At 37.3% G+C, this 23,882-nt stretch overlaps 1 protein-coding gene across 2 annotated transcripts; it reads right to left on the reverse strand.

Annotated features, from left to right (window-relative positions):
- Nucleotides 1–43: 43 nt before the first annotated feature.
- Nucleotides 44–22,990, reverse strand: LOC107039948 (ankyrin repeat domain-containing protein 50). Of its 2 annotated transcripts, none has more exons than XM_015259821.1 (8): nucleotides 21,040–22,990; nucleotides 18,029–18,202; nucleotides 17,756–17,926; nucleotides 12,721–13,032; nucleotides 8,942–9,263; nucleotides 8,511–8,757; nucleotides 3,579–4,955; nucleotides 44–977 (listed from the first exon to the last, which is right to left on the reverse strand). In XM_015259821.1, the coding sequence occupies exons 1-8, from the start codon at nucleotides 22,651–22,653 to the stop codon at nucleotides 809–811; spliced, it is 4,386 nt and encodes a 1,461-aa protein (XP_015115307.1). In that variant the 5' UTR covers nucleotides 22,654–22,990; the 3' UTR covers nucleotides 44–808. The 2 variants fall into 2 exon arrangements, with proteins under 2 accessions (XP_015115307.1, XP_015115305.1); XM_015259819.1 differs by having other exon boundaries at nucleotides 17,708–17,926.
- Between the last annotated feature and the right edge of the window lie 892 nt (nucleotides 22,991–23,882).

Consider the following 23,882-nt stretch of genomic DNA (forward strand, 5'->3'; position numbering starts at 1 on the left):
CACAGTTTATTGAAACACAATTTCATAAAACAAATTCATTACATGTAGAATCAATAGTTTAATTTATTTCATTCTCATCATTTATTATTACTATATCACCTACTACAATCTAATAATAAATATGATCATGTCCAGTACATAAATCATATATTTACACAGGCTCATTCATGAATTAGAGGCCATTATTTTACGTATTGTTCAGCATTCGCTCGATTTATTCAGGTTCCTCTAGAAATTGATAATATCTCAGTCATCTCGTTATCATTATTCTTCCAAACTTTTTACATATCTTTACAGTTGTTGAATTTTAATTTAAATCGTTTGTGTGAGCATCACACGCTCTTCGTTAATTCGACCAGTCTTCCGGGGCTCAATCTCAATTATGATTTATTTCTTCAGTATTTGTCACTCATGATGCTAAAAAAATTGTCTTCAAACATTATTATTTTTATAATATAATAGGTATTAGTGAGATCGATTAAGAATTTTTATTAACGTTACATTTATACAAAGTTATTTTTCGATTACTTTACGTCACTATATCTCTACATACATTTCCTATGCCGTTTAATATTTGGTATTGAGTTTATAATATTTTTGTTCTTCGTATTCATCAGTACGATTTTGTCAAGTACATACATTTGTCAGTTATTTTGCTTCCACTTTGCTATCGAGGCAATTTGATTTAGCTCAAATGAAAACGAATTAATTAATCATTTATTGACTTTCACCTTCTTCATTCACTAACTCCGTTGTCTCGCATTATTGTGACATTTTTTTTTCGTTTCGTTCGAGTGGAAATGTTAGTTTAGAGAGGTGTTTCTTTGCGCGTCTCAGCTTTCCACTGGAATCCGTTGACTCGTGTGGTTATTGGCTTGTTTCGGTTTGTTGCATTTTCAAATCCATTTCGAACTCCTGCGACGAGCCTCATTGCAGGATTTGTCACCAAGCCATTTCGTTTTGGTTTTGAATTTGCGCTGGAAATTATAAATGAAAAATTATTAACAGTGAGATCCATTAAATTCTTTGAGGTGCCAAGCGAAATATTTACGACTGGGCTATTTTTAAATAATCAAGTATGGGAAATGAAACATCATTTTTATGATTTCATTCAGAAATTACAAAATAATAAATAAATAAATAAATAAATGCATTTCCCATTATAATAATGGGTCATTTTTTTAATCCAACACACCTAAATCGATGAATAAGATAGTGTTTGTATAGTTTACAGCAGAAAAATACTGTTTGAAATAATTTCTACTTCCAGTTAATCAAAAATTGTGAATGCAATATTATTTAGCTTGACCGGAAAAATATTATATGAAATGAATATTTGGTGATTCTCTGAAATATTTACGTTCCTTTATTATTTATTTATTTCAAGTAGTTTTTTTCTATTCGAGGGAACATTCAAATAGAGCAAAACCATTGGAAACAATGAACGAATTTTGTAGCAGTTTTCAACAAATAACAAACAAAATGAACACCAGACGACAAAAGTCTATTGAGTATTTGCCTCTTTCATTTAAATAGTGAAAGCAAAAAGCTAATACTATCTAATTTTACTTCTTCATCAGAATAAAATAGAAAAGGTCTATTGCACTTCGGTTTCAGAAGCAATAATTAACGAATATTATTCATTTATTAACAATAATCAGCTTGGAATAATCTTTCCAAATAGTATTGCATCCCAAAAATCATTTGAAATCCTATCCCCATTGGCTTTCCGTCAAATACACCCTAAAAAACAAACTTTATTTTGAAACTTTCAACAGTCTCAAGTTGAGACTTCCACGAATTGTAACTTGATGCATTCAAAAGTGTCAATTTCATTCCATGAAGGTCTCAAATAGAAACTTTCGAAACAATTTAATTAATTAATTTTCATTCATCTTAATGGTTTTTGGTTTTCAATTTATGAGTTTGAAAATCGTAAGTTGAAACCTTCAAAAGTTACAAGTTGAGACTTTCAAGGTCTTAAATTAAGACCTTCAAAATTCTCAACTTAATATTTTCAGAAAACTTAAATTGAGATCTCAAAGTTTCTAATTGAAGCTTTCAAAATTCTCAGTATATTCTCAGAGTATATTTTGATACGAGTGCGTAAAAGTCTTTTCATCACGCTGTGACGAAAAGTGAACTTTTTGGCACGCTCCGCGTGCCTAAAAGTCCAATTTCCGCCACATTCTGATGAAAAATATTGTTCGTAACTCGTGAAAAAATGTTTTTTACCTCGTGGGATTATATCACTCGCCTTCGACTCGTGATATAAACCTCCCACTCACCAAAAAACACTTTTTTGCACTCGTTACGAAATATACTATTTCAACGCCACACGAGTAAAAAAACCCATCGCAACAGCCCAGGAACAATATTTTTCTGTAGTGAGTTTCAAGTTTTCGAGTTTGGGAAGTATGTAATACCAATTCCCAGACGAGAAATCGTGAGAAGCAGTACTCGCCTACGGCTTGGAGGCCAACGCCACACGAGGAAAAAAACTCCATCGCAACAGGCCGGAAAAATGCTTTTTTTGACCTCCGAAGGCGAGTATTACCCTCCCAAAGGTGAAAGAACACTTTCTACGAGTGTCGAACTCTATTTTTCGTTACAATGTGTGGAAAGTGGGATTTCGCACACTCGTAGCGTCCGTAAAATTTTGCTTTCCTTACACGTGATGAAATAGTACTTTCGACACAGTGAGGAAGCATATTTTTTCTACGCACAGCGTGTGTAAAGGAGTCTTCACTGAGTGACACCAAAAGAATTTCAAACCTCAAATTAATGCTTTCGAAAATCTTATTTGAAGACCTTTGAAAATTCCAAATAAAGTATCATTTTGTTTTGTGCACTGCAGACTCTATTTAAGGCCCGAGTGTACTATCTTTCGAATGTTATCTGGATTGTTTTTATCTTTCGTAATCCAAAATTATCAATTGAGTGGTACATCATGTAGAAATTCCCAAAAATTATGATATAATGATAAAAAAAATAGAAAAAATTCTAAACTTTTTCAAAGAGCGTTTTTAATTGACAATCAAAATGAGTTGAAAAAAGTGGAAATTATAAATATCTGATTCGCTGTGGAAAATTATCTATTAGCTGTCATTTTCCATGGTGGATAACAAAACACTAGCTCCTCATGGGAAGTGACATCAAGGTATCTCAATTTTCAAAACAGTGGTATGTGGTCATCTGCCATTTTTAGGTGATAAAAGTGTGATTAAAAAATTCTCCAAAATATTACAACTTTTTTCAAAGAGCCTTTTCCGTAATAAATGTCTCTGTCCAGTGTGGGAAAAGATATTGGACCACAAGCCGCCATTTGTCACCGTAAATCAGATACATTTTTCAATTTCTTGTTACTCAAATTATTTTGAATATAAATTAAAAATACTCTTTGAAAAAATTAAGAATTTTTTCTACTTTTTTTGATTATTCATTCAGAATATGTCAAAACTTCTGCATGATGCATGACTTAATTGACAATTTCAGATGACGAAAGATGAAAAAAACATCGAGATAACGTTTAAAAGACAGTACACCCGCGCCTGAAACGAATAATAATTCCACTTTACCTCGATGTAACATGATCAGCCGTATGCTTAACATTTCGTCCCACCCCAGCGCCACTATTCCCCAGAATAATCCTCATATGCGTATCCCTCGTGAAATGCGTATCCGCCGAATTCCTCTTATCATCATGCCCATTCTTCTTATCCTTGATTTTGAGTCCCAGCATCTCATTGGTAAGTTCAAAGGGCTTGGACCCATCATTCTTGTCAATGAACTCAGTTTTAATATCAATCGGCTCATAGATAGCCCCCGTATGATGAAACCCACCGCTCTGAGGCTTGTACTGAATACTCTGATTACCAGTGAGCAGTGAAACCCCCAATTGGCTCTGTATAACACTGGCAGCTGTCTGTGCACTCGGTGGACTAGTATTCGTAGGTGAATACGGAATGAGGCTGTCGCTCAGTGGCGAGTGGGGTGGTGAAGCATAAATGGGAGACTGTGGCTCGCTCTTCAATGGAGACAGGAGTTTGCTCAGTGGTCGACTTTTTACACCCCTCGAGCACTGTTGCAACTGTTGCGTGAAAGATAGGGGTGCTTTGATCACCTGATTGACCATCGGATTTTGGCTGAATTTGCCCTGATCACTCTTAGTCGAGCCCGTTAAATTACTACTCGATTTGCTGTTGCTAGAGTTATTTCCCAGAGACACGCAACTTCGTCTTTTAGTAGAGTCTGGGGACTCAGCTGGACTGTATTGAGTCGAGAGTGGATTGAGAATGGCTGACGAGGGCTTGGTTTCAGCCGTTGAATTAGACGTGACTGATGTTGCAGAACTGCTTCCACCCCCATTTAAAGCGGGTCTCAGACTCCTTTGGTTCGCTGAATGCTCCTCAAGGAGTCTGACAACAGTGTCGTGACCGCTCTTTGCAGCAACTTTAATGGCATTTCTCCCGCAGTGATCGGAGTGACTGGGGTCTGCCCCGTGATTCAAAAGCGCTCGAACGCAGTGCTCGTGCCCCTCTTGGGCAGCAATACCCAGGGCTGTGGCGCCCTGATTGCAAGTGTGATCAGGTGTCGCTCCGTGCTCGAGTAAAATCCTCACGATGGCAGCGTGCCCCTGCCAGGCAGCGGAGTGCAGGGGCGTTCGGTTCTCGTTATCGCAGGCGTTGACACTCGCTGCACCTTCTGTCAGCAACAGTGCCACCATGTCATCGTGTCCCTGCCATGCAGACACGTGCAGGGGTGTTCTACCCTCGGAGTCACGACTCTCAACGTCAGCGTGCGCATGCTCCAGCAGAAATTTTGCCATTGCCAGGCGATTTTCCAGTGCCAGAATGTAGAGGGTACTTCTGCCGTCTGCATCCTTGGCATTAATGTCGGCACTGTGAGCCAATAGCACTCGAACAGTCTCGTAGTGGCCTTCGAGTGCGGCAAGTCTAAATGAGACAATAGGGGATTAGCAAGATTCGTGGCTCGGGGAAAGGCTGTTTGAATTGGTAATTGGTGTCTCAGGGACTTTTCGTAGTTTTTGAGTTAACTCTAGTCTGGTCACTCTACACGACCCAGCGACTTTGGTCACATCGAAAAACGACTGTTTGACGCAATTCAAGCAATCAATTTTTTTTTCATCAACTTTTATTTATTCTTGAGAGTACTGATGAGAATAAGAATTTTCCATTCAGTAGAATGGAAAATTATTGAGAAGTTTTGACGGGAGAAAATTTAGTCAATGGATTAATTGAGAAGAAAATGAAACAGCAAAATTTAAAGTCCAGAACAAGGCCCAGGGGGAGATCCAGAGGGGAAAAAAGGAAAAGGTGATGCTGAATGTGAATCGAATGAAAAAAGAAAAGTTTAATCAGCCTAATCTAATGAAGTGCAGTATAATTATCTGAATTGTAAGACGAATAGAAAATTATTAGGGTAGGGTAGGGCAAAATGGATCAGGAGGGCAAAACGGACCCCTAAGGCAAAACGGACCACTGACAGAAAATTGGTCATTTTTGCTTTTTTTTCTTTCGTTCAAATCAGGAACACTGAATGTGTTGAATTAAAAGTGAGTTTCAGGATCATGACCGTCACAGGGGTTTTATAGATACCAAGTGCCATTGAACCGCAATTTGATCAAATCTACTAATCACCTCCATTCGGAAGCAAAAAACTATCAAAAAAATGAAAAAATTATCAATTTTCTGTTAGTGGTCCGTTTTGCCTTGCAGTCCGTTTTGCCCGACTGGTCGGTTTTGCCCTAGCCTCCCTATTCTCATCAGTACTCCCAATAATAAAAAAAGTTAATAAACAAAAGCTGATGAAAAAAAATTTTTTTTGCTTGAATTACATCAAATATTCGGTTTTCGGCTATTTCATTTGATCCCACTCTCCTCTAGACTTTAAGAATATCCAAGGACTTTGGCAATTTTTTCTCCAGTGAAATGCTTTTTACTTGTGTAGTCGAACATCAGAGCTTTCATTTGAGTCCCATTTGACCCTAAGTTTCCGGACATTTTAGAATTATTTTATTATTTAAACTTTGCAGGTCTGAATTTGAATTTTGATATTGAACTGTTAGAAAATATTTTAAAAATGTGAAAAAAAGGTAGAAAGTTTGGAGGAAACTTTTGGGGGAAGATTCATGAACTAATTTAAAAAGTGAAATTTTTGAAAATTATGAACATTTTCTACAAATAATTTGGAAACAATTAATCAATTTTCCACAATAAAAATCATTTGTTCGGAATCGACATTCTTACTGCTATTTAGATGGAATATGACGGTCACATAAGATGTGAAAAAGACCTCTTGTTCTCGCTTCCAAACATTCACAATTCAAAGCAACTGAAAAGATTAGCCTTTTTATGATTGCGGCTCTAGAGTATAGGGACTGCTCTGTATGCAATGAGAGAGAGACTTGTATGTAAGTAATAATAAGAAGAAGAGGAGGAAGAAAGGATGTAAATATACTCTTTCTTGGTCTTATCACTCGATCTTAGCAATATTTAATAATGTCTTTTTACTTCCGTTCTCACAGTTAATATGGCTGTCAATCGTTTTTTATTGTATTTTTACCCCCCCCCCCCCTTGATCCCGTGTAACGTGAGTGCTATTTTAATGGGACAAAATGAAACAGTGAAAACATGGGGCAAAATCGCACAGTCGAAAAACTATTGTTTGGGGCAATTCAAGCAAAAAAAATTGTTTATCAACTATTTTTTTTATCACCTTTTGTTTATTATTGGAAATACAGATGAGAATAATAATTTTCCCTTCAATAGAATGGAAAATTATTAAGAAGTTTTGACAGGGGAAGATTTTGTCAATGGATTAATTGAAAAGAAAATGAAACAGCAAAATTGAAAGTCCAGAGGAAGACCCAGGAAGAGACCCAGTGGGGGAAAAAGAAAAATATGATGCTGAATTTCAATCGAATGAAAAAAGAGAAGTGTAACCTCCCGAATCTAATCAATTGAATTATAGATGAAATATTCCATATTACTTGAAAAGAGAACTGTGGATAAAATTAGTGAAAATTATGAGGGGAGGTTGGGGTAAAATGGACACTTTTGACGTTTTTTAAAAATGTTAATGACAGGGTGAAATGGTGATGAAATTCAATTTTTTTTCTTTCATTGCAAAGAACTTTCGTTTCCCTTTGTAATGGGCCTAAGCTGAGCTCAATTGATAAATTGTGTACGTCCACGTGAACAGGGCCCACTTTGTCGCATTTATTTTGCGATGTTTCACGTTTTTGTGTTCACACCTGCCATTTAAACCAATGTTAAACTGATTTTTTGATCTTGTATACCGACGTCATTTTTCATACTATCGTCTTAATTTTGGGCTCAAAATGTGAGGAATCTCACAAAGATTATCGGAATATACGTAACTCCAAACCGACAAAGTGGGCCCTTTTCATGTAGATGCCCACAATTTGTTTCTGAGTTATGAGTAATTTTAAAAAAGTCCAAAGTGTCCATTTTACCCCATCCTCCCCTAATATTGTCGTCTCAATATAAGAGATATACTCTTTGCGAAAAAAGGCCAAAGTGTAGGGCAGCTAGGTCAATTTTAGGTCATTTGTAAGAAGCCTGCGAGCATTTTTGGTTTTGTTTTCTTGTTCGTATTCTCAGACATTGTTTCAGCTGTTAAACTCATTTAAGGATTTTATAATAGCGACGCTAGTCGTTCAAGAGCTTTGACAAAAATTTAAAAAATTTAAAAATTAAAAAACTTTAAAATCTTTAAAATTGAAAAATAAGATTTTTTACTGTGATATAAAAAATACAGTACCCTGCAATTACTAAGTGCAAACGTTGTATCTATATATCTAGAACTTGTGCCAAGCACAACTAAATTGAATGTAATTTACTTTGACCTAATTTAGTTTAATAATTTTTAAGTGTAATTCTCTGTCGGGGTTTCATTGTAGGGATGGGAACAAAATGTAACGGCCCGAGAGGGTATACATATGATGAAATAAATAAATATAAGAGATATATGAAAAACCTTCGAGAGTTTCGAATGAGGAGAGAACCTAGACTCAGCGATGACGAGTTCTTAATTGGCTGCTGGAGAGTCAGGGGACAAGCTGACTAGTGGACGTTGAGATCGAGATCTAACAGGGGAATGGGATTCATCTGTGAAGGTAGTCGATATCCTACATAGAGGTTTCGAATATCAGTGATTTTTTCGCACCACGTATTCTTTCTGCCGAATAGAAAGTTATTATTCTCATCAGTAATCCCAATAATAAAAAAAGTAGACAAAATTTTTTTTTGCTTGAATTGCGGATAATACTAATTTTTCGGCTGTTTCATTTTGCCCTACTCTCCCCTAGGCACGTAATTAAAATTAAAACAAAATAAGAATTTTCATGGAATAGCTGTGGTGAAATTCCGATTGAGATTATTACGCCGGAGTGAGCGGAAATATTGGAAGCTAAAAAGAGACGTGTGAATATGGGGCGGGGGGCGATGGGTCTTTCGAATCTATACCTCAAAGCGGTTTTGCCGTCGTGTGCATGCTGATCGATGGGTGCTCCGTGCTGCATCAAGAGTCTCTCGACAAGGGCTGTGTGTCCCTCTTGCGCGGCCAGCATTAATGCCCCCTTTCCATCATTATCAACGTCATCTACTTTGGCACCAGCCTCGAGTAATGCCTCACATACATCCAAATGTCCCTCGAATGCGGCGTAATGCAAGGGAGTCCAGCCAGAATTATCTCTGTGCTGTTCATCGAGACCTGTTTTAAAATAACAATAACAGTTGAAAACATTTTTATCCTTTAGAAAAAGGAAATGATCATTAAAATGAAAAAATCCATTGTTCTTTCCTCATTACTAAACTTTTCTTTGTTGTCAGGGGGAAAAAACGTAATGATGTCATTTTAATTAATGGGTGAATTACAGGGGAAAAAAAAGTCTTGCCTCTATCAAGCAGCTGTTTCACAACGTCAGTGCCCCCTTGAGCTGCAGCGACGCTTAACACCGTTCTTCCTTCATTATCTATACTGTCGACATAACAGCCCCAGAACAATAGCAATGCGACAACGGAGCCATGACCCATACTGGCTGCCGCCCACAGCGGTGTTCTTCCTGTCGCGTCGCAATGATCAACATCGGCTTCGTATTCGAGGAGCAATTCGCAAACATCTCGGTGACCTTCGAATGCTGCGACGAGGAGGGGCGTCATGCCATCCTTGTCTTGGTGGTCAACTGCTGCACCTCGCTCAAGTAATATCGTAACCACCTGGAAGAGGCGATGGGTTCTTAAGGACATCCAAGTATCTTTTACACTTCGGTACAGACCGCACTATATATTCAGCCATTCTCAATCGCCAAATTTGTCAATTAAATTGTGTGGGAAAATTTTGAATAAAAAAAAACTATGAATATTCAGCGTCATTCAAATTTCATTTTGCACAGAATCATTATTTTTTTTTAATACTCGTTTATAAATAAATAATTGAAATTGTTTAAACTTTGGGAAATCCTATTTTTATAGGCATGAAATTGATTTCTAGTAAAATTCTGAATATGAATAAATTTGTTACAATTTCGAAGAAACGAATTTCAAGAATCGTTCATAACTAAATGAAAAATTACCACGTTGTTGTTCAACCGCTGTAATTATAGTAATAAAAACACCTTCCTGGGGTCATTATAAGGCCATAAACATGAACTGTTTGTCTTTACAGATGAATGGTTAGGGTTTGAAGACTGAGAAAATGGATTAGATTACATAATGATAAAAGATAAAGCTTCCTTCTATATTATGGGTGCATAATGGCCCCAGGAAGGTGTTTTTTATTAAATGAAAAATCATTTCTAATGACTAAAAATATTACCAATCGATCTCCATAATTTTCTGATTTCTTTTCATGAAAAAATTCCAGATAATGAATTCATTTTTTTACATTTCAGGTCAAAATATTTTTGTTAGAAATAAATTGCGCAAGAATTATTCTCAGGGTAAAACATTGATTGCTTATGAATTATTCAGATCTTTTATTATTTCATAAATCTTCCTCAAATAGGAGGCTTTCTGATTTTTTCTAAATCCGAAGTGTTTACTAAGAGCTTACGCATATTATAGCGGGATGGTAAAAAATGCAGAGAAAATTGTAATGCAAATTCAGGCCTGAGTTTTTTACAACTTGAATCTACTCACGAGTTTTCGAGTGGATGATGAAACCGTTAAAGTTTTAAAATGTAACATGGGCTCTTATGGAAACATGCGCTTTTGAAAAAAAAAACGAAAAATGCTTGAACTTCTGTCAACTATTAGTTTTGGAGTTCGCATGAATATGTTTTGAATTTTCAGAATGTTGTGTGAATGAGGAGGTCATCAGTCATGAAACCTGGTGTTAAAATTGAAAATTTTCGTGAAATCTTGCGAATTCTCATTAATAAATCGCATCAGAAATCTCACTGTAATTTCATTAGAATATGCAGAGAAAGGGATGTCAACCCCCATGGAAAAACATATAAAAAATATATATAATATAGGCCAATTTAATATATTCTTTGAATATATATACGATTGATATAAAATATATATGGAACATATATTAATTTCTATTTTATACGGGAGGGTCAGGTTAAATGGGACGTGTTGAGATGTTTTTCAATTGTCAATATCTTCATTTATAAGTGAAGATATCAGACAATTAGAGACGATCGCGAAACGTCCCATTTTGCCCGACTCTCCCCGATAACTTTTATATATAAATCAGGCCAATTCCATATATAACATACACTGAGAGAAAAATATAATTCTTCTGACTATATTCCATCACCATCGAATTATAGTCAAAAAGTCCTCAACAATTTTTCATGGGTTACGGTAACTATGGCCGGAGAAGTAATTACTACAATGGAATGTAGTCATTGCAACTATTTTATAGTTCTCCTCACGATAGATTTGTCGTGGTTACTTTTGAACTTTGGTTAGTTTAACTGCATTTTGATTTGCAAAAATTACGCTTCTGAAGTTACTATAATGTTATGTGCCGCATACAAAAAAAATCGTATCGTTCACGAAAATGCCTCAACTATTTTCGTATTGTAAATCAAACTTCAGATTTTTCTCTCAGTGTATACAATTTTCAGAATACATATTTCTCCGTATGGGAGCTGTTCTAAATCTTCATGCTGTACTCTAATCCCTTGAAAGTATATAAAATTTCTCCTAGTGTCTTCGAGATTATTTGAAATTCTCTGAAATTCTTTGGAATCTCCTGAAAACCCAAAAAACGCAAGTTTCTCCGGAGTGATTATCCCTCATGTGTGAGTTGTCTCTAATCAACTAATTAAAATTTATGAAAGAATTGCGAGGGGCTGGGAACTTCTGAAATCATGGTGTCACATGCCACTAAAATCAATTTGCAGTCACGTCGGAAATCAATGAAATCGCTGGCATCATTGAAATCACCGAAACCTCATGATTTCAAACTGTGAAGTCATTTCGTGACATCATTGCAGTCAATAAAATCAAAGAAATCAGTATATGCATGTGACCGACGTCCAAGTCTCATTTTACATCCACAAAGCAAAATCATTATCATTATTTTTCTTGCGAATATCTTGGTATCCTATCCTCCTATCGCAAAACGGAGAAAGGAAATCGATCTCGAAATATCTCGAAAATCTCGACTAGGCGTAAGCGTAAGACTGAAACCGATGCGCCGCTACGTCCCAAGTAGCACAGTTCTGAAGGGTATCTGCAAGTATACCAAAAAGGCTGTCTAATGTCTGTCCAAAAAGGTAACTTGTGTCTAGAAGTTACCTAGAAGTTAACTAAAAGTTATCGTATGACTGCAAGATACCTTTCGGACAAACATTAGTCAGCCCTTTTGGTATACTTTCAGATATCTTTCGCAAGGTTTGCTACTTGGGGTGAGGAGAGGAGAGGGCGCGTGCGTAGCACGCGCCGCCGATCTCGTATTATGAAAAAAGATTCAGATACGTTACTGCCGCAGCCAATGACGGCTCAAGGCTATATCGACATCAAACAGTATCAAAAGTCTATTTCACCTCCAACTTTTGATGATAAGGGGAACTTGACAATTGACCAAAGAATTTTGAGAGAAGTAATTGTTCGCTAATATTTCGTGACAATAAATTCAATAGTTCTGATGAATAATTCTTTGGCATCAATCATTATTTCGGTTCGGTGAGATTTCAATGATTTCAATGAGCAGAAGTCATTGACTTCAGTTGGATGAAATCGATGAAATCATGGTAAGTCATGAAATCACCGATAATTATGCTTGAAATCGCTGAAATCATAAATCCAATGAAATCATTGAAATCATTAACGTAATCAAGTGAAATTGACTGCATTTAGCAGTCATGGTGTCACTCGATCTTGGAGTTCCCAGCCCCTCGAAGAATTGGAACTTTTAGTTGTCGTAGAAGGAATTGTGATGCCGGCGACATCATAAGCTGTAGAGACGCGAGTCAAAAATCCTCTCATTTCTAATGAAATACCCCTCACGTCTTACGACACATGTTTGGAGCCATGTCTCCTCAATAGCTCTTGATATATGCACGTTCACGTAAACAAACCGCTTGATATTTACACACAGTCCGACACTGTTGACCAAGCCCGCATCATCATTATGCGTTACCACAAACGCTTAATGTCAAAGGTGTAGTTAAAGATGTACTCATTTCCTCCATTCGGTTCGTTGATTTTCACTGACCTTTGCATAACCGTGGTTCGAGGGTACACAGAGTGCGGCGACACTGAGCGCAGTCCTCCCATCGCTGTCAGCATGATCGATCTTGGCACCAAAGTCCAACAGATGCTCAACAATTTCACTGTGGCCCATGTAAGCTGCGGCTATCAGTGCGGTTCTACCCTCGTCGTCAGTTCTATTGACATCGGCACCGTGTTGAAGTAACGCCTTTACAATGTCCTCGTGACCACCCCAGGCTGCAGCGCGAAGTGCTGTCCGCTGATCCCAATCGGCGCAGTCAACCATTGCACCGTATTCCAGTAGCATTTCGACGACCTTGAGGGGAAATTCATTGTGAGTTTTGGTGGGGGTTTCGACAGGGAAGTGGTGGAACATTATGAATCAATTGAAAAAATGTTGTGACTTTGGGGGAAAATATGGGAAAATGATTTTTCCCATATTTTTCCCCAAAGGGAAAAACTTTTCGTATGATTGCAACCCTCGCCTTTGGCTCGGTCTGCTAACTCATTTTCGCCAGGAAAGTTGTTTTCGACCTTATGCGCTAAGAAAAAGATCGACATAATATCACAAAAATCATTCCTTGAGCGGGAAACATCGCATATATATTTCATCAATTTATGGTAGGTTTCAGACAAGAAATCGGTGATCTTCGGGTTAAGGATGAAGTTACTGAATGAAAAGGTGATGTCTTTTTTCGATATGAGATAATATTCCTTAAAAGACAAGAATAGTTTGACAGAGGGAAAAGAAGATATTGCTTCCCTTCGAACTAAAAGGGATTGAGCGTAAGCGGCGGTTATATTTTTTAAATATCTGGAGGTTTTCCACCGCGTAAACTCTCTATTCATTCAATATGAAAGTCATGATCATGATTTATGATTCACTGAATCAAAGCTTTTAATATTTTTAGTCATTTTCTCATCTTCTGACACGAAAAAACCGATTTCATGTGGCAAGAAATTCTCACTTTATCATGAAAAGTTCATGTTCAAGTTTTGAACACTTGACCGAAATCTGACATTGTCTGACACATTATCCGGAATTCTTATCTCAAGAAATTTATCCTCAAGAGGTAAGATATTTGGCGCAAGAAATTAGTTTTGTGATATTATGACGATATTTCTCTCAGTGTGACGAAATCCACTATTTCATCACTTGTGCACAAAGTGAAATTTTACGCACGCTCCGGTTACACGAAAAAATAATATACCTGAATTCAGTATATTTGATACCGAAATGAAGAATATGCATTAACCTGAATCAAGAATAAAATATACTTGATTCAAGTGCATTATTCTTGATTCAAGTATATAATATACTCGATTCAAGTATATTATTCTTGATTCGAGTATATAATATACTGGATTCAACTGCATTATTCTTGATTCTAGTAATTAATTTTACTGCAAGATAGTATGACCTTTAAGGCCTTTGACATTCTCTTCCTATAGTAATGCCAGTGACACTAGCTGAGAGTAATAAAAAAGAGCTTATCAGGATGTAAGCTGTCGTAACCTATCCTAATATATTATAGCTTTTGCTACCCCTACAAGCTTACAAAACGAAGATTTTGTATAGGTACATTGCAAAGGGGAGTTGACGACTGTTGTCTAACGACTGTTCATCATATTTCTTGATTAAAACCCGGTGGCTTGGCGCAGTGGGTAAGTTCGTTACCTCACATGCGAAAGGTTCCGAGTTCAAATCCCGGCCGGGTAGAATGGTACGATCTAACCATGTAAAGTCTTGATCATCATCGCAGTATATCCTAACCGGGTTGAAGCGATGTAAAATAACGATAAAAAAAAACATTTCTTGATTCTAGTATAAAATATACTTGATTCAAGTATATTTTATACTCGAATGAAGGATGAGTGTTTCAATTCGAGGATGATTATTTTGTGTCAGCCCGGATTGCACCAAGCGCTCTCAAGTGTAATATAAGGGTCAGGCATCAAGGGTGAAAGGATCAAAAAGTGGAGGTCGAAACTGGCCTTCGACTCGGGTGGTAATTCCGCACGTGAGTATAAGGGTCCTTTATTTCACCTCCCCGTATAGAAAAAAATATAAGCCAAAACTTATAAGTGAGATATAGTGATTTTGCCGGAATTATATCTTGAATATATCCGCCTTGTATACCACGTATATGCTAGGTATACCCGGTCGCATATATGTACACACATATATCCAATATATATCTCAAATATTGCATTTTTTGCCGGAAAGTATACCACATATAAGCGGATATAAGTGACATATATTTCTGTATATATATTTTTCCATGTGGGTCCTGTGGTTAGAACCGTACTTTTCATCACGCTGTGACGAAAAGTGAACTTTTCGGCACGCTCCGCGTGCCTAAAAGTCCAATTTCCGCCACATTGTGATGAAAAATATTGTTCGCAACTTGTGAAAAAATGTTTTTTAGCTCGTGGGATTATATCACTCGCCCTCGGCTCGTGATATAAACCTCCCACTCGCCAAAAAACACTTTTTTGCACTCGTTACGAAATATACTATTTCGCCCTGGCGTAGGCGCAAAATCAGATTACCCTGCTGCGAAGCGTACTTTGCGCCCGCCGGGACGAAAATAGTATATTTCAGGGCGAGCAAAAAATCCCGCACAATTGCACACGCGGAGCGTGCGTAAAATTTCATTTTGCACACAAACGATGAAAAATAGCATGTGCACCTCGGGCAGTGAAATTATGACTTTCCGCCCTTGGTAGACAATACTCTATTCTGATCCTGGGGCGGGTAGCGCTCGCCGAAGGCGAGTGTTATAAATGTGTAGTGTGTATTGATCGTTGTATATGGCTACATTTCTGATTCGCGAAATTCGTACGAAAGATTCAACGATATTTGTCGTTTTGGCTATTCAATATTCACGGGTCAAAAAACACCTTTACGTACTCGAAATATAGCATTTCTTCCGCCAACAACAACTCCCATTTCCAGCACTCGTATACGGATTGTGGTCACTGGAAATGTTTGTTCGATGCAAACGAAAACAATAGCTATTTGCATCAAATGGCTGCATTTTTGGTTCGAGAAATTCGTATGAATGATTCAACGGCGTCTGTCGTTTCGGCTATTCAATATTCAAATGCACGAAATGAATTTTGAAATAGAATTACATCGACGGTACGCTAGCAAAGTTTCATTGAATATCAATCCCTTACATGATTGAGTCATTAAGACAAATTTCAGAATTGAGTGTTGAAGAAAAAATAATTCTCCTACAAGTCATACTTTTACCAAAAATATTAACCTTTGATGATTACCGACTCAAAAATATTTTATGCTGAAAAATTCTAGAGTACTATAAGATGGAAAATTTATGTCGTAAGGATAGATTTCATTGTTAAAAAAATCAATATTTCTTGTGCAAGCAACTCTTATTTCCAGCACTCGCATATCTATTTTGGTCTCTGAAAATGGTTATTCAATGCAAAAAAAAACTAATAACTATTTGCATCAAATGGTTACATTTTTGGTTCCAGAAATTCGTGTGAAAGATTCAACGATATTTGTCGTTTCAGCTATTCAATATTCAAATACACGAATCGAATTTTGGGATAGAATTACATCGACGATATGATAGAAACGTTTCATTGATTTTCAATCCCCTACATGATTGAGCTTAAGACGAGTAAGACAGATTAAGACAAATTTCAGAATTGAGTGTTGAAGAAAAAATAATTCTCCTACAAGTCCTACTTTTACCAAAAAAATTACACTTTGATGACCGACTCACAGATATTTTATGCTGAAAAATTCAAAGATTACTACAAGACTGAAAATTTATGTCGCAAAAACAGACTTTATTACTCAAAAAATCAATATTTTTTGTGCAAGCAACTCTTATTTCCAGCACTCGCATACCTAGTTTGGTCTCTCAAAATGGTTATTCAATGCAGAAAAAAAACTAATAACTATTCGCATCAAATTTTTGGTTCGAGAAATTGGTATGAAAGATTCAACGATATTTGTCGTTTCAGCTATTCAATATTCAAATTCACAAACCGCGTTTTGAAATAGAATTACATCGACGATATGATAGCAACATTCCATTGAATATCAATCCCCTACATAAGTGAGCCATTAGCACTCCGTTGGTCGCACAAGTTACGAACGCCGTTGGTCGCGCCGTAAGCACTGCGCCGCACGAGCATAAATCGACATGACGATAAATTTGAAAGATCTAAACTTGAAAAATTTGAAAAAAATCAAGAATGATCTAAATCGTATACTTGAAGAAGTCCTGTGAGATTTTTTATGTTCAGCGTTACCCTCAATTATATATTGAAGCTCAAAGTTGCCATGTTTTTCTGAAAATTCGCCTTATACACAGTCGAAGGCCCGGAGTTTCGGAATAAAAATTTGATAGGGCTTTAAGACACTTCAAAATAAGATATCAAATTTTTCTGAGATTTTACTGCAGTGTAATTCAAAAAATCGGAAAAAGTGCGACCAACGGAGTGTTAACATATTAGATTTCATTGTTAAGAAAATTGCCATTTCTTGTACAAGCAACAACTCCAGCACTCGTATACCTATTTTGGTCTGTGCAAATATTTATTAGCTGCAAAAATACCAAATAGCTATTTGCATCAAACGGTTGAATTTTTGATTCGAGACATTCGTATGAATGATTCAATAACATTTGTTTGTCCGTTCGGCTATTCAATATTCAAATACACGAAATGAATTTTGAGATAGAATCACATCGACGGTACGACAGCAACGTTATAGAGAATTTCAATTTTTCAGATGAGTGAGCAATTAACACAAATATCGGACTTGATATTAAGATTTATCAGTTCCCTAGTGATCTCTCATTGTTCCCCAACACTTGTCAGCTATCTAAAAGGATTCACCTAATGACGTACACAGGATGAGGACAGATAATTAGTAAACTAAGGAATAAAAATAAAAAGTGTTAATCACAGAAGATAAAAATGGAGAAAAAAATAATAATCACACTAACTACATCGGAGTCTGTTTTTGTTGAAGAAATGGTTGGCTGTGAATGTACCTGGGTATGTCCGCCCCAGGCTGCTGCTCTCAGTGCAGTCCAACCGTCGCAATCTGCATGGTCGGCACTGGCACCTGCGGCCAGTAGTACTCTTACAACGTCTGTATATCCGTGTCTCGCTGCTAGATTCAAAGGTGTCTGGCCGTGACGGTCTGTTGCCTCTAGCTTCGCCTACGGTGCGTACATCAAGACAAATTAAAAATTCCCGGAAATGATTCCACTTCAAAATGTGCATTTTTTTTTCTCCTCAAAAATACGGAATTAACTTTCTACCTGAGGACAAGCAGCCAGAGCAAGCTCGAGGAGCGATGCATTCCCGTCGGCTGCCAGAGTATGAAGTACTGTACGACCACAGGAGTCTGCCTGGTTTATGTCTCCACTTTCACCGAGTAATTCAGTCAGAGGTTCTCCAGGGGATTCATCTATGGGGCTCACGTCCTGCGAGACCTGCGAACAGATATCGTGAATAGATATTTCTTGTTATCGAGGCTCTCCTTGGGGAATGAAATTTATGGAAACTGAGGGAACAAAAAATCAATTGCAATTGTGGGGATTTTTCGCATACTTTCGATTCGTTACTTTCTATTCCGCAAGAATTCATTCCTGAAAATTACAGTAGCTCAATCATAAGTACTGTTCGATGGTTTATTCAGATTTTATTAGAAAGTTTGTGGTTTATGTTTTTTTTTGGGGAGTGGGAAACTTTAATAAGCTAAGTTCGAAATGCTTGTTGATTGTGAATTTATCCAGAGGGTAAATGGAACGAGAGAAAACCCATTTAGGAAAACAAACCTAATTTTTTTGAGCCAAATGTGTAATTTCTTGAAGACAAATCGCCCGGGACAATAATTGCGACAATAATGCCGGAGGATGAGTCAGACTGACTTGTACATGAACATTCCGTGATGAAGCGAAGATTATTTGGCTCATGAAGTCATTTTTCTGTGTCAGAACATGAGAAAATAGCTAAAAATACTAAAAGCGCAATCGCAATTAGTTGAGAAGAAAAAATAATCTCATCTTTGTATTTCAGATTCCTTCATGCTTTGAGAATCTCATTTCACGTCGTAAAAGAATATTAATTTTCCGTTCAGTATCTTTATCACAAAGAATAGATCAAATATGTGTTATTTTCCTAGCGCAAAAAATTGTTTTCGTGATTGCAGGTCTTTTTCCATTTCACTTTTTCCCAGAAAACATTGTAGAATATTTCGAAATTTGAGGGAATTAGTAGCGGAATTTTTCTGAGGGCCTGTTTTATAGAGAAAAATTAGGTCTACAAAAAATATGACAAAAATTTCGCTGACCCTTCTAAAACCTTTGAACCATTCCACTTTTCCACAACTGAAATCGATATTATGCAAAGATTTGCTTCGTTTTCTCCCATTTAGTCTCTTTCTCAAATAAAAATATAAAAGAAATACAAAATTTAACACTATGAATGAATGAATCACCTAATGATCTATTTACTTGATCAACTTTTTTGTCATCATTCCCAAGAATTTGCATAATTGACAATTTATTATTTTTTTCACAATACTGTGCTGTATACGTTATGAGTCTTATTATTGGCTAATGCTGTCGAACTCAAATAAGCTAATATTCATCATCCCTGTCATAAACCAATCAAATTTTCCATCTTCGGTTTGCATTCTTTCATATTTTTCCAATACATTTTATCAAAATGCAATAGTAGAAACCCAATATGTGGGCATTTTTGGAGTATTAAGGAAAAAAGTAGGCAATTTTCGCATTCCCTCTGATTAAAATGGCATGATCAAAATAATAAATGTCGATATATAATAATAATGTACATGTATTTCACCGTTATGTGGAAAAAATCAATTTAAAAATTTTCTAGAGGCACTGAAGAATCGACTTTTTCATCTTCTTCATAATGATCTCTTCCTGCATTTTTCTCATGTTCTTGCACTGAAATTAGCTCATAGAATTGAAAAATGTTGGTATAACTTAATTTTTTTAAATGAGCTTTCATAATATCCGGAGAGATGATATAATAGTCTGTTTTTGAATAGTCTGTGATGATAGTCTGTTTTTGACTTGTGGGAGGTGTGTAGCATTCAAATGTAAAATTATAAGGCAATTGTAGTGAAATTTCCGGAAATGTAGATGGACTGGATGAAATGAAAACATCCATTCATTATCGATCCAGTTGTGATTAAAAATGAATTAAACGATGTAGTTTAATAAACTAAACGATGCTGAGTCTCTTCAAAGCTACCTCAATAAACAATGTCTTCGTTTTGTATAACTTTTGGGCTAGTATAAGTAAGAAGCTTGGTACTTAATTTTTCAGCCAATCTATGTTAACTCGGTCACAGAATGTCAACCTTTCTTACCTTTGTACAAGATATTTTATCTAAACAAAGTAATGAACTGAACTGAACTGATGGACATGGGAACTGTGGATATAGATCTGTGATATAAATGTGAGAAAGGACTGACTAAAACTAGTAGCAAAAATGTGATAATAGCCCAAAATTATAAAGCTGAAACTAGCGAAAGATTCGACAGCAGAAGATTTGTCTCAGGCGAATCTAGGGGTGTACAAATATTTTTAAGTAATGTACACACTCTTTGCATTAAAAAAACATTTGTACATATGATTATTTGACTCTCCTACACTTAAATATCCCCTAAATTGAATTTTCCGCTGACGAATGTTCTACTAGTTTCAGCTTTTTCCCAAAATTAAATATATAGACTATATTATATTGGATTATATGGAATGAAGTTGAAATAAAATACAATAAGATGACAATATCACCGACAGGAGAAAGAAGACGAATGGCCAGTATGAATGTGAAACAAAAAGCGTTTTTGTACCATCAAAGAAACTAACCCGAGTGGAAATTTTAGTCAGGTGTTGATCAGACACTGATCAGATTACCTTACCAGATTCTGATCAGATATGTAACGCTATAATTTTTGATTTTCCACTAGGGTTTCGCCGCCTACCATCATTAGGCATTAATTAAATTTTAATTTTTTTTTCTGAGAGAAAAAATTAGTAACTTCCTAGCCGGGAATCGAACTCGGGAGCTCCCAATGTCGCGTCGGGTGCTCTTATCATCTGAGATACCAGGACACTTACGAATTTCACCCTCAAATTGAATCATACCCGACTGGAAATTTTAGTCAGGTCTTGAGCAGACACTGATCAGGTTACCCTATCAGATTCTGATCAGATATGTAACGCTATAATTTTGGATTTTCCACTAGAGAAATTAAATTGAAAATTGAATAATTATGCAACACTTTACCTGACTAGAAGAAACAGGATCCTTAGAAGGCTCATCCTCGACAACCTTTTCACTGGGTTTGGCCCCCGAATCAATAAGCAGCCTCAACAACTTGGAATCCTGCCTCGGCCACATCAAGCACTCCGGACTATCCAAATAGCACTCGTCAATGGGAACTCTGCTCCCAATCATCCACAAAGTCTGAAGAGTATGAGCATCCAAGTTGCACAAGTTCCCCCCCACATTGGTAAGCGATCTCTGCAGATGTTGCCCGAGCACGCAGATCTCATCGGCCGTGAGTTCAGGCCCACGAAGAGTATAATGCCCCGCCAACATGGCATGCCCCTCAGTCGCTGAGCAGAGGTACTTTTGTGTGCAATGCTTGACATCCAAAAGCCATTCCGCAAAGCTATGATGAAACAACATCAGTGCACCAGCCCGTGACACAGAAATAACTCGCCTCAACAGGTGAAGCCTACGATTGAAGTCCTCAATCGTAATAGTTGAGTGCGCTGTTTTCACGCACTTGTACAGTATCTCCTGGGTGATGGGCAATTTAGCAGCCAATATAACATTGAGCAGTGGCTGAACTTTGGCAAATTGCTTTCTACTGAATAGTCTCTGACACAGCCACAGATAGAGTCCATTTAATGTACCAGGTATCTCTCTGACCTCCCGGAGAACAATAAAATTCTCCGCAACACCATCTAAAACCTTCTCGAGATACAGAAAGCAACCGTTGCTCTTGATGTGCAACTGATTCAGCATCTCCGCAGTGTCCCTGGAGATGTGCTGTCTCAATGCAACTTCCTCATCCAGCCTGGCCAGAATATATTGCTGTACATCACGTACAACCTGATTCTTTCTCAAATCATCTAGAGATATTTTACGAAATCCCGTGAACATTCTGGAGATCGTTTTACTCTGTCGTCTAGCTGTACAGACGAGCAACAGCCACTGAGGGAAAAGGTGATGATGATTGGCGAGTAATTCAGCTATTGTTCTACTGACATTGTCATTCTCACGTCGTGAATCTCTCGTGCCAGTCTGGGGTGGATTGAGTATTTGTCCCTCGTCGATGGAATCGACGAGTAGAAAGAGACAGTTTTTAGGCGGCTCCACCTCTAGGAGAGGAAACAAGAGAGCTTTTTTGAGGGCATCGTCGGGATCCCTGTCCAATACGTCGTGCTGCAGAGCCGCGTGAATGTCAGGATCAGTCCTGAGCTTCTCGGCGTAAGCCTCCGCCACAGCCTCTTTCGACGATGACGGCGCAGATATTGTACTCGTTGGCGGTGATGTCGGGGATGACAAGTGAATTCCATCTGTGCTTGCTTGTAAAATTTGGGCCACCAGTGATCTGACAAATTGAGCTGGCGAAAGAGAGGCTTCGCTCCGCGCCTGACAAAAATGTCTTGCTAAGAGCCTTCGGTTCAGTGACCTCTGGTGTCTTGAACTCGCTGATGTCGAGGGCCAGGCGAGCTCAGCGCAGAGAGCTGTTTTGCCACTTCCTGGGCCACCGACAATCAGAGCACCACATGTTTTGGAGGCTGGACGCTGCTCCAGACAGTGGGACAACTTCATAAATGCCCATTCTCTGCAGAAGAATCGTTTCTTCTCGATTACTGGTGCCGCCATAGTTGATTCGAGTCTGGTTTGTCTCAGATTTGTCTACAAATTATCTAGTAATTTTTTTAGTTATGGAATAGTTGAACAGACTGGCTGGCTCATCTTATCCTTGACCCCTGGAATTTCAAATAAAGCCGTTCTTGTCGGTTGAATGAAAAAACTGACAAGAAGAGTCTATTTTGGCGTCGGTGGGTTCGGCTGAACTAAGAAAAATATGTGATGTCGTCCGGAGCACGGCGCTCTGAGCCCCAGGGGGCTCTGCAGTTTCCTCGGCCTCCATTCAGTTCTCTCATCGCCTCGTACTTGACATCCTGCTGGATTTTTGGCACTGCATTCTCACTGGTGAACTCTCCTGTAACAGAGGGGAAAATAAAAATGTATTATCGGATGGATGGTAATACCACTGGGAAATATTTTACTCGGACTTGTATTTCTATCCGGAGTTATGGGGGGATCAAATCGTACATATACACGTGTATTGGAAAGATATTTGGTGTTGAGCTGGGTCTGCAGACACGGAAATTTCGCTCTGGGGACGGGCGACGGAGCTTTTGGATTTCACGTTCGATAGTTTGGCTGAATACTCTGATAGGAAAAAGGAATGTACACATTTGAGACGTTGAATGAAATTGTTTTGTAATTTTGCAGAAAATTGAGTTGGACTGAATTTTGAAAGAAAATTAATGTACGTTGTTAAAAAATTTTGGATGACGTTTCCGGAATACTTCTTGAAAATGTTGAACAAGTGACAGTTTCACGGAAATTTCAAGAAATTTCATCATTTACAATTCATTATTTGACCAAAAAATTAATGAATTGCAAATTTCAGCTCAACTATTTCAAGAAAATGAGTAGAAACTCAATTCATGGGAAATGCAGCGTTCTTAACTTCGGAATATTCATGTTGTTATTGAAAATTCAAGTAATTTTGAGAATTCGAAATTCTCTTGAGTTTTCAGAGAACTTTGAAATTTCATTATTTATTTCCTCCTGAATTGAATTTAATGTCAACAGTCCATGACATTTTGATTTTTTTCTAACAGCGAAATTTGTCTCATTTAATGAATAAAAAAACGTATTTCTATTTTTGTAATTATTATTTCCAATCAGAATAAACCAAAAGGTTTGAATGCTCTGAACAAGAATAAAAAAATTACTGGAATTTTGTGCTCCCTCGGTGCGGAGCAGACAAAAGCTAGGGGGTGAGGACCTTGTGAGATCAGACCGCTGATAGAAAC

The sequence above is a fragment of the Diachasma alloeum genome, unplaced genomic scaffold (genome assembly GCF_001412515.2).
Source record: "Diachasma alloeum isolate Michigan unplaced genomic scaffold, Dall2.0 Dall_scaffold_00313, whole genome shotgun sequence".
Lineage (NCBI taxonomy): Eukaryota > Metazoa > Arthropoda > Insecta > Hymenoptera > Braconidae > Diachasma > Diachasma alloeum.

Bases quoted from the DNA above. Each gene is read 5' to 3' on its own strand.
- LOC107039948 (XM_015259819.1), bottom strand. From the start codon at position 22,653: ATGGCGGCACCAGTAATCGAGAAGAAACGATTCTTCTGCAGAGAATGG. The intron at 8,758-8,941 runs GCAAGACTTTTT...ATTTTAAAACAG, and splicing joins GAAACAGCTGCTTGATAGAG to GTCTCGATGAACAGCACAGA. The intron at 4,956-8,510 runs GTATAGATTCGA...TGTCTCATTTAG, and splicing joins GACGGCAAAACCGCTTTGAG to ACTTGCCGCACTCGAAGGCC.